Here is an 18,646-nt window from a genome sequence, read left to right on the forward strand (position 1 = left end):
GTTAAAAATTTAGCAAGCATATTCGAAGTCAGGGAATTCAAATTCGGTTTTTAGAATTCGTTCAAACAACTATCAATAATCGCTTTGACAAGTGATCAATTTCATCCCAAAATGGGATCCTCCGATTTTTATATTGTTGAGATGACTTTAGCGCTAAACTTACATTTGTTAGAACATTCCGGTACATGAGCCAATAAGGCTCACCATCGTACTTGTTTTCCTGCATTCAGTTGTTTTGCATTGTCACCGTTATAGAAAACAAGCAGGAAAAACCGTGAAATGTGATCAGTTTCAATGATTGGCAACTGAATGACTTTCGGCCAGATTCCTTTTAACCAGAACATAAAACTTTTTTTTTTTCAAATTGATATTCATTGTCAGGAAATTAGTGAAGTGGGGTTATATCCTTTTCAATAGCTAGAAGCAAAATTCCAAAGGTTCAATTATGTAGGGGCATCGCATAACAGATTCTATCTGTATTCTGACGTACTAAGATTTAATAGACTTACTGTAGTTACTATACTTTATGTCACATTAACTATAATGGAAAAAATAGGCGAAACAATTTGAAAGAACAACCTTTCATGAAAAGAAGGGAATGTTTGCTTAGCACCAATAATTATTGGAATAGTATAACAGTGGTTCCCAACCTTTTCGGAGTCGCGACCCCCTTTGAAACTTCACCAAAGTCTCGTGGACCCCTAAAAATGAATGTTTATGAAATCAATGTTCATGGAAATACCAAATTTCCCACAATAATTTAATCTTCCGGTCGCCACATGGATTTTCACCGCCAGAAGCACTATGCTGTTGCTGTGACCGAAAAGCGAGGTTTTTTTTCAACTGTGTTGTACAAAACACACAATGCGACTATTGAAGTGGTATCTGATGTACTGGGCAGGCACTCCTTTAATTCATGTCTATAATCCACCACAAACTTCAATTGTGAAATAGTCAATACGAAAATTCTGCTGTGATCCTTTGGAGAAGTCTATTAAAAATTGAGTATGGGATCTACCTAGTATTTTTACAGAAAAAAACATTCATGAAGGATCTTGAAAAAAAAAATCCTAGGAGTTGATTGCAGATTTCATGGGTTTCTTAGGAGTCAACTATCTTCCGTTGGGAGAATTGTCAATAAATTCGTCAAGAAGATTTCCAGAAACCTTGTCATATAACCATTAAGAATTTTCGAAGAAATCTACCGAAGATCACTGTGGAAACACCAGAGTTCTAAGGAATTTTACGAGCATCTCGTCCGTAAGCGGGCAAAATCTACAAGGGATAAAGCCGCAAATATTTCCTAAAGATACCTCCAGATATGATCATAATTTATAATTTTCAAGATCATTATGCTTATTATAGCTGACTTGCAATCCTTAACTGACAGGATGACAGTGAAGGTATTTCACAGTATTTTCACAGTTGTAAGAAACAATTTCACAGTTGTAAGAAACAATATAGGTTTCTGTTCAAAAATACTTCACAGATCAAAAGTTTGCAACTCGGTAAAAATGATCTCTTGAAACCAGGTTGGATAACAAAGTCCTCACGTTTATTCATCAATCAGGAAACAAGACACTTATTCTCAATGGCTTCGCGGACCCCCATGAGAACTCATCACGGCCCCCTAGGGGTACGCGGACCACCGGTTGAGAAACCCTGGATAACTCAAAAGAATAGCCTATTATTCCAAGAAGGCAACACTTAACGAAATGTCCAATCGCCTAAATCTGTGATGCTCAGACTCATTTTTCAATTGCCTGTATTTCTGATCGAAGATAGTATAGATCCGAATAGTAATCTATGGGGATAACTGTGCTATTCATGATAATTTTAGGTGTAGTACAGCCTTCTGACGAAAAATTGTACGAAGCTTTTCACATTCAGGAGATCCAGACGACACGGACCAAAGATATACATTCAAAACATACCGTTTGCAACTATTTATTTTGAGCTGAATTTTGATTTTCATCTAAACGTACACCAGTTAGCACATTGAACACAATTCAGCAGCAGAATCGTGAATAGCTTTCAATATGTAGAATACATTACGATTTTTTCCCGGGTTTACGGGAAATAAATTCATGCGGGAAAACGTTTTCGGGGAAATTGCATTCGCGGCAATTGTTTTCTGGGAAATGTCGGACAATCATCTGCCTATATATTGTCAGATCATCAGTCGGAGTCAAAATACTGAACTTTTGGTAAACTGAAACTCTCAACATTTGCAAAATTTAAATAGCAAATTTGAAGTTTTGATTTTTTTTATATTGTACATTTAAAGCAGTTTTTTTCAATGTAAATTCTTGGTTGTCGGCTATCTCAGTCTTAATCTGCCAATGATTTGTTTTATTTCACCGGACATTTCGTTATTTGTTGTGGCCTATTTTGAGGAAAAATAGTAAATTTCCTTTGAAAAAGGCCACAACAAATGACCGAAAGGTAGAGTAATATAAAATAAAACGTTAGCAGATTAAAACTGAGATAGCCGACAACCAATAATTTACGTTTTAACTTCCCGTCGCAACCTCCAATCAGTTCGTTTCAACTTTTTCGTGAGATAATGTATGGTCTAAAATTTTATCACTCTGTCCCACTATGAGGCCTAACTATACGCTCTTACATAGCAAATCAAAAAGACTTGTGTTTTTATTTTGTCATTAGCGCTGGAAGTTAGATTATAAATTACAATGTTCATCTCAGACAAATTGCCTTAACCTTTATTCATAATAGAGCAATTCTCGCTGAAACCAGGCCGCCATCGGCACCCATCTTTAGAATTCCAATTTTATGTCACTGATCGCTAGTTTTTGATAAAACTTAAGGGTGGTCCTTTCTGTTTTCTCAAATTGGTGGACCCCTCGTACGCCAGCTAGCTAAACAGTTTGCGAAAAAGCACATTTTTTGATAAATATAGGGTATTTCTTCACGTGATATGTCTCATATTTCGCTTGGAACACATAGCAAACTTAGTGGCATCGAATAGAGAAAAGATATAGCTTTCATTTAAAGTTAAAAAAATTTTGGCGCCCATTTTGAATTTGGCCGCCATCTTGAATTTTGTTAGAAAAATCGTTTTTTCACCATTAGCGCACCGCTCGTTTTGAATTCTGAGATCACCACCAGAAAGCTGAGGAAAAATTGCGTAAGATAGGCTACAGAAACTAGGTGAGCAATGGTATTTACCCTATGAAATGAACGATTTTCTAAATCATGTTCTACGATTTTGAATAATGGCGAGTACAATCAATGCAAACATTATTTTTTGAACAACAAAGAAACAAGTTTTCAATCGTTGGTGTTTTATTCGAGTCAAGTGAAGAATAAGAGTATTATTTTGAGTGAAATAATCTGGCGGCCATCTTGGATTTTGACGCCATCTTGGTTTTAAGTAGTAGAATTAGTTTTCGCCTTATTAGGACTCATCATGTTGAATTTTAATGCTACCGTTACACTTACTCTTCTTCTTGTCTTCTTTTCCTGACATTACGTCCCTACTGGAACAGAGCCAGCCCCTCAGCTTAACAAGCTTCAAAAACAAATTATCAAATAGGATTTTTTAACGCTTATTTGCTATCTGAATGATTATTCTGCATATCTTCGATTTGAACCACAGCATTAATTCTTTCATTTATTTGGTCTAAAACATATGTTCGAAATGAACAATAAGTTGAACAGCTGAGATTAGATAAGATATAAAGAATCTGATGGTTTTTTTTAACGGAGGCCTTATAATTAAATTAATTGAGATGGTAAAAATCTTTCAACTGATAAAAACTAAGATGGCGACTAAATCCAAGATGGCCATCATGTTTCCCAACCTCAAGATGATACACCTGCGTTTCGACGTTACGTCCACATTAGAACAAAGCCTGATTCTCATCTTTAAATTTCGCTATTTTTCACATGCATGTTGGGCGGTAGTAAAAATATAGTATCGTTTTTTTTGGTTCAGAAAATCAAGGATTTTTTATTTTTTGCTTAAAAGTTTAAGATTTCTATTCTTAATTAATGCACTTTTGGCAATGTTTTACGTTAAAACTACAGATATTACCACAAAACCTATCAATGTCCAAACGCGCAATTTATAAACTTCATTCAATGACAAAAATGCATATGGTAAAAATGTTTGTTTATTTCAATCAATGTTTCGGGACAGTATTTATTCAATAAATTTATTTATTCATTATTACTGAATTTAAAATAAAAAGATTTGTCGAAGAATTATTCTGACATTATAAATCGCATTATAAAAGAAAAATAAGGTGAAGCGGCGTGTAACTCAAAGAATCATTAGAATCATCATGGATGTAACAGTAGTAGTGTCGCCTTTCCATGTATATTTTCAAAACAAACAAACAAAAAATATAACATTTGTGTTAAGCATATTTTTATGTAAACACATGGGAAATTTAGTAGATTGACGAGTATTGGAAATCAAAATCAACTGTTCAATCGTACATATTAAAAGAAAACATTACAATTTAATGAAGGGCAACGGAGTTTCTCTGTTTTTTATTGGATTTATCGCATATTTTTGTTATGCATCGGTACGGTTTATGTTTGCAAGGGATGACGGTGTTGCCAGGTGATTGGTGACAGATTTTTCTAGCAATTGTTATATGCTTGTTTTCGGAACATTTGCTGCATATTATAAAAACTTATCATTTTGCAAATAGTTTTCCATCATAAGATCACTGATTTAATAAAATTTTAATGATTTTTGTGATCAATCCACATTAAATGCTATGATTTTACAGATAGCAACTCTGACATCACTGTGCTCAACGATCGCGATGATTGTGCACACACGATAGACGCGTCCCGATGCATCCCGACGCATCGCACTGTTGAGCTTTTCAATTATTTTGGGTGGTCCAAATTGATAAACACTTGATATGATTTTATGCTTCGTAGAGATGGTTTCTGTTATTTGAGAGAATCGAAAAACAAACAACGTATGAATTTCAAGTTTCTATGCTTTGCCCAACCTTTCCGCACTGAAAATCAATACAACAGAAAAAAAGTTGGATGTTTTAGATTATAAACACAGGTATGTCTCAGTGTGCGGTGGCGGCGTCGATTCGCAACAAGTGAAAACCATCGCCATAATAGTTTTGAGTGATGCGGTTGATAAAACTTTATAAATATTGAAATCCCGGTGGAAATGTGTTTCTCTAAGGAAAGTGAATAAAAGATTTGTTTAGTAGAAGTGTAGTGAACGCAATATGGAATCCAAAACACAAATGCTTGCCGCTAAATTACAATCGAAAAGGTAAGCACCTTCTGTTTGCAAGTGTAGTTGTGTGATGCAATGAAATGCGGCATGAAATCGGAGATTTTTTTTGAGAATATAAATCTCATGTATATTGTCGCTAAATTGATAATGCTGTATCTGAAAGTGTTGATTAAATATTGAAATAACACCTGAAGCATTTTTCTTCGCATAAATTATACATTAAATCAGGTGATAAGCAGTTATATTTCATCGATGTTGCAAATACCAATACTATCATAACAATATGTTAATGATTTTGGAAGAAGCCATTTTGTGATGACGCACCAAAAGGCCTTAATAGCCTGTATTTATAACTAATAAAGCTGAGTATCAGGCTCGGTTCCGGTTGGGACGTAACGTCAGGAAAATAAAGAGTAATAAGAAGAAGAGTATACGTAACCCTGTTTTATTGGTAGCCTCTGAATTCGACATGCTACATGTGCTATCAAGGTGAAAAATTCATTCTACTACCTAAAACCAAGATGGCGTCAAAATCCAAGATGGCCGCTAGATTTTTTCACTCAAAATAATACTCTTATTCTTCACTCGACTCGAATAAAACACCAACGATTGAAAACTTGTTTCTTTGTTGTACAAAAAATAATGTTTTCATTGATTGCACTCGCCATATACGTCAAAATCGTAGAACATGATTTAAACAATCGTTCATTTGATAGGGTAAATACCATTGCTCACCTAGTTTCTGTAGCCTATCTTGCGCAATTTTTCCTCAGCTTTCTGATGGAGATCTCAGAATTCAAAACGAGCGGTGCGCTAATGGTGAAAAAACGATTTTTCTAACAAAATTCAAGATGGCGGCCAAATTCAAAATGGCCGCCAAATTTTTTTTATCTTTAAATGAAAGCTATATCCTTTCTCTATTCGATGCCACTAAGTTTGCTATGTGTTCCAAGCGAAATATGAGACATATCACGTGAAGAAATACCCTATATTTATCAAAAAATGGGCTTTTTCGCAAACTGTTTAGCTAGCTGGCGTACGAGGGGTCCACCAATTTGAAAAAAAAAAAACAGAAAGGACCACCCTTAAGTTTTATCGAAAACTAGCGATCAGTGACATAAAATTGGAATTCTAACGATGGGTGCCGATGGCGGCCTGGTTTCAGCGAGAATTGCTCAATACCACTGAGCCAGAAATTTTAAAACGGAAATTTTGCCTCACTTTATTTTGCGGGTAAATAAGAAACAGTGGGATCCTTGGTCAATCTAATAGAATGTGTGATCTTAACTCCAAAACCTGTCGGTTGAATTTTGCAAAAGTTTTAGATATCTTTTGCGTTTACACATCAGCTCCATGGGGAACAACTGAAGGCGCAATACGTCCTTGATTTTAAATCAAACTGTAAAGCAGGCCTGCCCAACCTTTATGAACCGCGGACCAAATCACAGAAACACTGTACTATAAATTTTTATATGCACAAATATTTGCCTGCAGTCTGAAATGAAGTTAAAAAAATTTCATTTGGAGACACCGAAAACCAGATAATTTCTGCTAAGCCTTCTACTAGATCTTGTGAGAGTCCGTTTTAAAATAATGTAATTATGCAGCCATTCCATGGAAAACCGATCTAGTGGGTCACCGAATTCCGTGAAAATTTGCTATTTTGTTCCTTATCCGAAATAAGGATATACGTATTTTTGGATTTTTTGATTAGGGTGACCATTTCCGAAATAGGGTGACCAGAAAAATCGCAATTTTGCAAAATTTTTATTTAAAAAAAAATTATAACTTTTGAACCGTTTGACCGATTTTCAATCATTTTGGACGAAATGAAGGCTAAGGATTTTGACTTTTCAGGAAAAATATAAAATTTCACAAAAATTGTGTTTTTTACATTAAAAAAACTCAATAGTTTCCGTTTTTTGTGTTTTGAAGGCCTTGGAACCAAAGGAGCTATTGCTGTTCTCATTTTTTCTTGAAAGTTCAGAAAATTTTACGTCTACTGTCAAATTTTTAGCAATGTATGTTTTTTAGTTTTTGAGATATATATTTTTGAAAATAAAAAATCAGTCATTTTTCTTCGGCACACACTGTAGGTCTCAGCGCATTAGATTTTTTATTTTAAAAAAAATCATAACTTTTGAACAGCTTAACCGATTTCCAATCTTTTTTTATGGAATGAAAGCTTAAAATTTCAACTTTTCAGACAAAATTGAAAAATCTGATAAAAATATGTTTAAACATGAAAATATATAAAAATTTCTTTTTTTTGGAAAATATTATATATATTTATGGAAAAAAAAATAACTTTTCAAAGTTATCTATTTTTTCTGAAAAGTTGAAATCTTAAGCTTTCATTCCATAAAAAAAGATTGGAAATCCGTTGAGCTGTTCAAAAGTTATGATTTTTTTTTAACATTAAAAATTTAATGCGCTGAGATCTACAGTGTGTGCCGATGGAAAATGACTGATTTTTTATTTTCATAAAAATATATCTCAAAAACTAAAAAACATACATCGCTGAAAATTTGACAGTTAACGTAAAATTGTTTGAACTTTCAAGAAAAAATTAGAACAGCAATAGCCCCTTTGGTCCCGAGGCCTTCAAAACACGAAAAACGGAAACTATTGAGTTTTTCCATGTAAAAAACACACTTTTAGTGAAATTTTATATTTTTCCTGAAAAGTCACAATCTCTAGCCTTCATTTCGTTCAAAAAGATTGAAAATCGGTCAAACGGTTCAAAAGTTATAATTATTTTAAAAATAAAAATTTTGCAAATTCGCGATTTTTCTGGTCACCCTATTTTGGAAATGGTCACCCTAATCAAAAAATCCAAAAATACGTGTATCCTTATTTCGGATAAGGAACAAAATAGCAAATTTTCACGGAATTCGGTGACCCACTAGATCGGTTTTTCATGAATCAGCCTTGAGAAATCCTTAGGAATGCTAATCAGTATTAAAAAAAACCTGCTCAAAACTCTTCTACAGATTGAGTAAAAATCTAACATAGGGTTATACTGTAACCTTGCCCAGAATTTCAGAAAATAACGTATTGAATTCGTTGAAATCTATGGGATCCTGTTGACCTTCTGTGCGAATCTTCTCAGGTTACATTGGTAGCTGGTTTAAAGCTTATCAAACTAAAATATTAAGTTTAAATAAAAATGTTTGTAAGTTGCCCATGTTATCCGTGAATTCTTCAAAAATCCTCTTCAAGATTTTGCGAAAAGGTTGTCTATTTAAATAATCCTGCCAAGCATTATGCGTGACTAACGCACAGGTGTTTGTAAAATTTATGTCCAGGATTTTGTGAGAGTATCAATATCTGATTCAGTGAAATTAGGCTTTTTGAAAATGAAATTTGTTCAGGCTCTATATATTGTATACTGAAGGAAGTCACGGTGGAAACATTTTTGTTGTTATTCTAGTAATAATAATCTTATATTTGCAACTATTTTTTATAATAATTTCCATATCAATCTTCTCAAGTCAGATAAATGCGCATAACAGTTTTAACCGGTAGCTTCATTTTTACCGCAAAAATTAAACTCAAATCGCGGTAACTTTTTTGTCAATATTTTTACATTTTTGCAATCGACAGCGCTTAAAATCTAACTGCAGAACGCTTACAATTTGAGATTAGGTATTTGAATCATTTATAAATTGAGAAGATAAATGAACATTTTAAAAAATTATCAAACTAAAACATCAGCTTCAAATTACAATTTAAAACTAAAACAGTTAGCTTTTGTATATTCTAACTTCGGGTTGGTAGAACAAACAACGGGTCAACCATGAAAAGAATCTTTGAGCCCTCCGCGGGCCGTACGTTGGGCAGCTCTGTTGTGAAGGCTGAAAAGCAGCCTATTACCCACTGGAAGAGCACGGGGTGTCAGTATGTTATCCAAACAACAAAATATGGGAATGATTATCTCCCTTTGAAAACAACTAAAAAAAGTCCATGTGCCTTTATCAATGCATATATCCAGGGTTGGGAAAAAATCTGAAACTCACTCTACAGTAGCCAAACAAAGCCAATCACAGTCAGCGAAGCCAGTGAAACTCACGCCCATCGCTGCTGTAGGCAAATGCCTTGAAAATTGCAAAACATCCGTTGCTAAGGGCAACCCGAAATTACTGTAGAAAAATGTTCTATTTCCCGCTGCATTTCCCGCATTTAGAGCCTTCAATGACACTCATGATTTAGAAAATTCGTGCACCCAACAGAGGCTACTTGATGAGATTCACGTTTTTGAACTACTGTACTGGGAGAGCCACGTGATTTTCGCGAAAAGTCAAGCCTACTACTATTACCATTCCCAGCACTGCATATATCCACTAAAAAATATTTTTTTAAAATTTCAAAATTAGTGCTTCGTACTGGGAAAGGAACATTATAAATTTTCGTGAATGTTTTACCCGAAGGCCGCTAGTCATTCTGGAGATATTTTTTCCTAAATTCCACAAGTGATTAACCCAAATGTCGTTCTAATATTTTTGGTGATATTCTGACTCTTAGCCTCAAGGTTGGCTAAAAAAGAACGATTAATAGCCAACTGATTACTCACGCTGATTTTAATTCTGATAATGTCCCTGTTGCATTACAAATATCCCATGAAGCGATTTTAAATCCTATCAGCCCCACTTTCAATTATTTTCTAGCCGCTTAGAGTACATATGAAACATACATTGCTAGTAATCTTGATGTTAACATTTCTTTGCAAACAAAACTTGATATTGACAATGCTCTCGAAACTTTAACTTATTCCATTGTTGAAGTAAGGGGTATAGCAATTCCAAAATATGAAGTAAAATTCGAATCAGTGATTATAGACGATGATCTTAAACTCGTCATCCGTCTTAAAAACGTGAGGTTAAAGCAATTTCAACGCACTCGCGATCCTGCTATAAAAATGATACGGCAAGGTCTGCAAAAAGAAATATAAAAACGATTTTCTAAACTAAGAAACCAAAATTTTGAAAATAAATTTCCCAATTGGAGCCCAGATCTAAGCCCTTTAGGAAAATATCAAAAAAAAAACCCCAGAAGGCAATTTCGGCTTTGAAAATGGAAAACAAATTATTACTAACCAATTGTGAAAAAGCTTTAAAACTTGCTATGCAGTTTGAAAGCACGCACAATTGTAATTGTAATTTTTGACTCACTAGTCCAATTGAAAATCAATTTACTCAGAATTTCGTTAGCATTCTCAATCAAGAAAACGTTTCTGAAAATTCCTAGGAGACTGATTTGGAAGAAGTGAGAACTATTATTCAAAAAAAAAAACGAAAATATAAGTCAAGGAGAAGAGATGATTTTTTCACATAGGATTAATATTTTTCATCAGAATACTTTAATCAAACGACCTCGGCTTGTCAGGTTTAGTTATTTTCCTACTGCGCGAATCTTCATTTCCAACGAGATTTGCCATATAGCTGATTTGCAACCATACCTCATAGGACGCACGTATTCAATAATGAGCTTCTGAGCGAAAACCGACAAATTACTCTCAACAACCCCCAAAACCACTTATAGATTCCATCAATCAATGCCTCATTCTGCAATGCTGTTTACAATGTCAAGATCATCAAGCTGGTTGCGTTCTTCGCGATCATTACACTTTGCGTTGATTCAATTTCAACTCAAATCGCGCAGACGAACCAAACAGACGAAGGAAATTCGATGCGCTTTCTACTTACCACTTCTCGGTCCATCTGCAAAATGTACTGAAATCGGCCAATGTCGTTGATAGTCAAATCCTTCACACAGAGCCGCTCGCCGTTGCCCGGGCTTGTTTGGCCATCGCCAAGCTGAGCGGTTTCACTGTAATAAGTAATGTTTCTTCCGTAGACACCGTCCTCGCCAAAGTCTTCCTCCGATGGAGTGTTCGAACCTCCGGTACGCCGGCGAACATCCAAATCCAAATTATTCTGCTGCATTTGACTGGGCTGGCGATGGAACTGCTGAATGTGGCTGTGGTGTTGATGGGGACGAAGCTCCGCACTGTGATTCAAATTGTTCTCCAATGACCCAGACGTGTCCGGAGGATTCGGCTGATTGGAGACCTCCGGGTGACTTCGCACCGGCGGAGGCGAATTCTGTCCACTCTTGGACTTGTGAAGCTTCGGATTGTGAACGTTGTAATGTTTGTTCACCATTTTCGTAGGGGGCGCACTTTTGGTTCACTGTTAGCACTTGAAACTCAAACACTCGCTCAACAGTTAAGCTGTTACGCTACAATTTCATGAATATTCAACTGGAAACACTTTCAAGGACAAAACTGTTGCTGAAAATTAACAAACAGAAAAGAAGTGTAAACACCATAAAGTTGCACCACGCACGCGAAGGAAGTATGTAGCAAATTGACTACCGCACGGTTCGATCGATCAGTGTGTGGAAATAAATTGATCAATCAAACGCTAATGGAGTGTGAAAACAGACGCGTCTGAAGCATAAAAGAAAAAACGTATAATTAATTGCACTCGCGGGAATCGACAATTACGGAGGTCTCAAGCACAGACAGAGGTCTTTTTCATTTAGTATAACACCAAATCCGGACGAAACTGTACACCCAAAAGGGAAAATTCGCGCCCAAAGTATAGCGGACAATTTTTCACACAAACGATCGCGTGCTTGCAACGGTAGCACTGTTCAAAATTCCCACGCGGGCACGCTTGACTTCACAAACAACACTCAAACCGCAGCGCACTCAGAGCGACCGGAGACCGTTAGCACCAACCATGTGCATGTGCCAACCAATGGCTGATGGGGGGTTTGGTTTGGTTGAGGCACACACTGCAACCGGCAACCACTGGCTTAGGCTATGCGCTGCGCTTGTTGTAAAATTCGACCGAATCCGACCGCAGGTAAACGGCAACTGAAAGGCTCGTGCTCGGCGCAAAGCTTTGGGTCCCACGTCGCGAGAATGCGCGCTAGTCATCAATTTGGGTCTCGCGGCCGAGTGGCGTATGACTCTCAGCCGCGAGGGCTTGCAGGTCTCGCGATAGCAAAGCAATGCAAAGACTTCTAGCGGCGAGACACCGGATCGAGTGGCGGCAAGAGGTCTTGTGGTGTGATTGTCGAGGTAGGGAGATGACCGAATCGTTCCTGAAGAAAACATTACCAATGTTAGCCAAAATTTTAAAACCCATACTATATAGAAAGAATTTTAATCTTTCAAGGCCTGATTTTTTCTAGGCGTTTTAAGATGAATAACTTGATGTATTCTGATTATTTCTGTACCTACATAATGGTGTTCAAATTATTGAAGAAAACAATTCGTAACAGTAGCTTCTTCAGTATAAAAAGTGCAGCGTTCGGAAACTTCGAGAATTTACAGCTCCTGATCGAGCATAATAAGGGTAATTAGGTGTGGGAATGAATCTTTTTAGACCCTAGCTTTTCATGAAGTCCATAGAAGGCCCAAAACTTCACTGATGATGCGATTTTATATTTTACGTCGTCAGCAAGAATCCAAAATAGACGAACTTATTGACCATCTCAAACGTCTTCTTCTTCTTCTTGGCATTACGTCCTCACAGGGACATAGCCTGCTTCTCAGCTTAGTGTTCAATGAGCACTTCCACAGTTATTAACTGAAAGCTTTCTTTTCCAAAGAAATTGCGCATCCGTATATCGTGTGGCAGGTACGATGATACGCTATGCCCAGGGAAGTCAAGGGAATTTCCATTACGATCCAAAGATCCTGGACCGACCGGGAATCGTACCCAGACACCTTCAGCATGACTATGCTTTGAGATGAGAATCCATAACCTTGACGTTGTCCCCGATGGCATTCAAACTAGTGTGTTTGCCTGAAATTTGCACCAAATTTTGAACGCCATCAATCATTTCTCGTACTAGTTTTGTGAGCTTCCCGGAAAGACATTCTTTGCTGATTTTTTCCAAGAGACTTATACAAACTTCTCGGATAATGACCGTGATTTTGAACACTTTTCTAGTTTTCCTGATTTTACAACCGATGTCAGCGTTAGTCAAATACAGGTACAAGACATGTTAACAGGACTGAAGAATTTAGATTCCACCAAAGGATCAGGGCCTGACGGAATCCCACCTGCTTTACTGAAACACTTAGCCAATGAATTTACAGCACCATAATTTTGGCTGTTCAACATGTCACTTGAAAAGGGCAGATTTCCAAAAGAATGGAAAAAGTCATTTCTTATACCCATTTACAAGTCTGGTAAAAAATCTGATATTCGAAATTATCGTGGAATTGCTATTATTTCATACATTCCAAAACTATGTGAATCAATAATCAATAAAAAAGAATTTAGCCAAATAAAACATAGAATAACTAATGTACAACATGGTTTCTTTAACCCCTCTAACGGCAGCTTCATTTTTAACCGCAAGAAAAGAATTCAAATCGCGATAACTTTATTGTTTCTCGGTATTCTTGCACCATTTTTCCACAAACTCTCAAAAAAATCTTCTAGTTTTAGAATCTGCGTCAAAATTGATCATTGGTCATCTTGATCCAGAGACATTCCGAAATTCATTGGGGGACCGACGCATAACCATAACCCATGTATATATCTCAGGCTACAGAATTTTTATCGTATTCGGATATTCAGTCTTCGGAACAATACATTAATGAGAGTATGCTGTGAAAAAATGAAGCAATTTGGTGCAACCGTCCTTGAGTTATGAGCATTTGTGTGTCTGGTACCACGCTGGCCAAATAAAGATTTTTAAAAATATAAAAAAAACCTCATATCATAATTTTCAGATATCTCTAAGAAAACTTAACCAATTTGTATGATTTTTTCAGAGTAGCTGCTTATTACATGGCATTATATAGCCCACATTTTATTTTTTCAATAAGTTGACGTAAAACAAAATGGCCGCCTAAGACATTTTATACGGAAAATGTCGGTCCCCCAAGGAATATTGGAATATCTTTTAAACCGGATCACTAATCATCAATATCGATACGAATTCGCAAACTAGAAGAGTTTTTTGAGAACTTGTGAAAAAATGGTGTAAAAATACCAAGAAACAAAAAAGTTATCGCGATTTGAATTTTTTTTCTAGCGGTAAAAAATGAAGCTGCCGGTAGAGGGGTTAAAGGTCGTTCTACTACAACGAACCTTTTGGAATTTGTAAATTACACTTTAAGGTGATTATAGAACGAAGCCACAACTCGAATTTTCAAGAGCACAAGACTTGAGAACCAAACAGCGCTTCGCGTTGAAAATTTATCCCATTGCTCACCACCAGCAAGCAAGCTATTTGATTGCTTTTCAATGCGAACGGTTGTCAGATTCTCCAGTCTTGTGCACTTGAAAATTCGAAGTTTGGCTTTGTTTTATAATCACCTTAAATGCAATGGATAGAGGTAACCACGTCGAATCACTTTACACCGACTTTAGTAAAGCATTTGACAGATTAGATATTCCTATATTGATTTTCAAGCTAAATAAAATGGGAATTGCAATGAGACTCCTCAACTGGATTGAATCGTATTTAACAGATCGCCATCACATAGTAAGGAGTTCCCCAAGGTTCACATTTAGGCCCGTTGTTATTCATATTGTTTGTAAATGATATTTCATATGTGATAAAACATGTTAAAATTCTTATTTATGCTGACAATATGAAACTTTTTATGGAAATCAATAGCAAAAAAGATAGCGACATTTATCTGAATGAAATAAGTATATTTGATAAATGGTGTAGTAAAAGCTTACTTAAATTAAACGTAAAAAAATGTAATCTAATCACATATAGCAGAAAACGTAATACACCACAGATTACTGTCTTTTTAGAAAATCAAGATTATAATACTATTGTCCATAAAGCAACCAATATGTTAAGCTTTATTAAGCGTTTTAGCTCCAATTTTCCAAATCATATACAGCATACTAATACTTATCGTTTTCACTTTATTGGTATTTTTCGGTGACGGGTAATGATTTCCGATATAAAAATTTTACGTTTCAACCTACTTTATTTCGGTCATCTTCAGAAAAAATTCCGCCGACCGTTCGTCTGTCTCGGCGGAATACTTAATTCTCCGCATAATAGTCTAAACGAACACTTGTGTTAATTTAGTAATTAATTAGCCAATAAGTGAAAATTAATTGAAGAAAATCTTGCGAATAGTGTTTTTTCATGGCATTCCATAATACACAGCATCCTTAGGATAATATTATTTAAATCATTTTTAGGAAGCAGGAAAGTTTACCTAACTTTTCAAAAACATTATTTCTATGAATTTTATATTTAAATATAGATATAACATAGCTTATCTTAGGAATTTTGAAAAATATCTTTCCGAATATATTTGGAATATTTAAACCTATGATCATGGTAAAAGATTTGATATTCGCTTCTTGTTTTATAATATAAAACAAAATATTATAAAACGTTAATCCATTCCAGTTTTATAACTATCTGTGTTATTTTGTCAGAAATAATTGCATTGAGAAAAACTTTCTATGTTTTTGGGGCATATAATATATTGAATTAGTTTCGAATGCTTTATTTCTGACCGAATTTCCATGATGATGAACGAAATTTTCGACAATTTGCTGTTTTGAATTAAAACTATGGTTTATTCTTCAGTTGGCTAGATATCATGTAAGCAGTGGTCAAACTGTTAGTGAAACTAAGCATTTTCATAAAAATAATAAATTCCACGCTTAAGTTAAATTTGCCGCTCCCATCAAGAAAAGTAAAAATTTCTGCGACAGTATTGACCAAAAAAATTTCTACTGCAAGCTCAGTTCGGAATAAAATTTCACCTGCAATGAAAAAAAAAATGTTTTGGGCATTTCTGAAAAGACATTTAAAAGTCGCGGCAACAAATCTGATTTCCGTTTTTTTATGTACTCTAATAGTAATGCTTTGGTGTATGGCCAAATAAACTCGTACTTGAAGTCGTTTGGAATGGTACAAATTCTCGTAATTAATTTTTTTTTCTTGCTTATAATGAAACCGGGAATGTTTTTGAAATTCCGGGAAAAAAACCGGGACAAAACCGAGAATTCGAAATTGACTTTTCACTGGCCACCCTGCACGTACTTTACCACAGTACCAATCTATCGTGATGAAAGATGGGTTATCGAAGCGAATGACTTGAAGCAAAGCGCACCGCTTTGTGTTGTCACTCTGGATGTTACGTTTGAGCGGTTCCATTTGAATTCGAATGTCGGTTTACTTTTGTATTTTTTGATGTGGCTGAAATTTGGCATATGCTTTCTTTATACCCAAAAATGCCTATTTGCATCATCGGTTCGCCATTTTTACCCTAGCGTTACTTTTGAGAAGGGCCTAAGAAAAAAAGCCTTAACAATTTTCAAAAAATTAAAACTCAGAAACTATTTGTCTAATCGGTTTGGTGTCTTCTGCAAAGTTTTAGGTTATTGTTGGAACTATCTGGAAAAAATATACACTGTAAATTTTTTTTTTATTTGTCTTTATTTCGAAAATAAAGCTTAAAAATCCATTTTCACAAAAATCGTTTTCTTGATTTTTTTTATTTTTTTATATTTTAAAGTAGACAAAAAATTGAGTCTTTTGCACAGTAAGTCAAGATGGAGAAATCATGGACAAAAAAGTTATGATTTTTTGAAAAAAGGTGAATTTTTGAAAATGGTCATAATAAACTTTTTAAATATTTTTCAACTCGATTTTATGAAAGTACGCAAAATTTACAACAAAAAAGGTATTCGGAAAAATCAGGCTAACTTTTACCGTTTTAAAGATACAGCGATTTTAATACAAAATTTTGATATAATTTTCAATTTTCGGTCATTATAATATAACTTAGAAACGGTTTGTCCGATCAGTTTGGTGTCTTCCGCAAAGTTTTAGGTTATTGTTGGGACTATCTGGAAAAAAATATACTCTGTAAAAACAATGTTGTAATTTTTTATACAGTGAAACCTCCATGAGTCGATATTGAAGGGACCATCGACTCATGGAAATATCGAGTTATGGAACAGAAATCCTTTGGAAAGCAGTTTCGGGGGACCATCACAGTAACCATGAAGTTTTGTTTCTAGTATGGTTCCATGAGTCGATATCGAGTCATGGAACATCGACTGATGGAGGTACCACTGTATATCGAAAATAAAGCTTAAAAATCAATTTTCTCAAAAATCATATTTTTGATTTTTTTTTTTTCTTTATGTTGAAGTAGACAAAAAATGAAGTCTTTTGCACAGTGGGTCAAGATGGAGAAATCATGGACAAAAAAGTTATGATTTTTTTTAAAAAAAAGGTGAATTTGTTGAAAATGGTCATAATAAACTTTTCAAATGTTTCGGTAGCAATTAGCAAAATTTTCTCATAAGCCTTTTTTGTTGAAAATTTTGCGTACTTTCATAAAATCGGGTCGAAAAGCATTCAAAAAGTTTATTTAGACCATATTGAAAAATCAACCTTTTTTATCAACATCATCAAAATGTTCCTTACGAGCTGAGTCTATGAGTTTCTTAACTGTAACCTGGAGAACCCTTAAGGGATTCTTCGTTCTTGTGGGACTTTTCAGAAATTTTAACGAATTCATGAGGATATCTGCAGATTCCAAGTGGACACTGAGAGCTTCTTGAGGGATCTTGAGAGTGTATAATTGGTTATGGAGTATTATGTCCAAAAGCTGGTGATTCCTAATAAACTCTAGGGCGTCCTGTAAATTTTAAGCGGGATAATGTGAATTTCTAGTAGTGTTTTATATATTTCCGGCGAGCTTGAGGATTTTGAAAAGGTTTCCAGCGGAATTTGAGGTGTGCTAGTGGTAGCCTAATAAGAATAAACTTTTAATTTTTTTCATCGGAGACTTGAGAATTTTCGGCAACATCGCAGCGGAATTCCAAGATGTTAACTCATAGCAAAATCCTTAGCAAGATCCTGAGAACTCTATGCGAGATCCTACGGATGCTTGGCATGATGCTTGGCAAGATGCTTCAGAGCTCAAGCGTTTTTTCTGTAGATTACTTATGAGAACCTGAAGATTCCTATAAGGTTCTTGAGGTTTCATAACAGGATCCTGTAAATTTCAGTTGATTTCATAAGGCAGGTGTAAAACATATATCAAGCTGAATTAAAAATTATTTCAAGTAAAAATTAAATTCTACACAATTACAAGACATTTATGCACTTTCTCATGCTCATGTTTGCCCTTTTGATACAGTTAACCAATCATTATAAAATGCTTTACTTTATCAGAAACATAAATTGAAGGAGCAATTCCAAACTTACCGAATTTTTCAACTTTTACGCTAAAGTCCAGAAGTTCAACTGATTTTAAATTAAAAAAAAAAGGTCATGCCGTTTTGCAATACCCAGCGATTTTGATTCGAAAATACGTCTTTAAAAGAAAACATTTTTTTTTTTCGTTTTCTCTCATAGTTTTAAGACAATGTCCAG

At 35.1% G+C, this 18,646-nt stretch overlaps 1 protein-coding gene across 2 annotated transcripts in view; it reads right to left on the reverse strand.

The window, feature by feature from the left end:
- LOC5570998 overlaps window positions 1–12,132 on the reverse strand; it is a 324,672-nt gene extending 312,540 nt beyond the window's left edge. For both annotated transcript variants that reach the window (XM_021851295.1, XM_021851294.1), the window contains exons 1-2: window positions 11,988–12,132; window positions 10,948–11,534 (exon numbers count right to left, since the gene is read on the reverse strand). In XM_021851295.1, coding sequence (XP_021706987.1) covers window positions 10,948–11,406 — 459 coding nt within the window. In that variant the 5' untranslated portion in view covers window positions 11,407–11,534; window positions 11,988–12,132. The remainder of the gene's footprint in view (window positions 1–10,947; window positions 11,535–11,987) is intronic.
- Window positions 12,133–18,646: the final 6,514 nt, after the last annotated feature.

Source organism: Aedes aegypti, chromosome 3 (assembly GCF_002204515.2).
Source record: "Aedes aegypti strain LVP_AGWG chromosome 3, AaegL5.0 Primary Assembly, whole genome shotgun sequence".
NCBI lineage: Eukaryota > Metazoa > Arthropoda > Insecta > Diptera > Culicidae > Aedes > Aedes aegypti.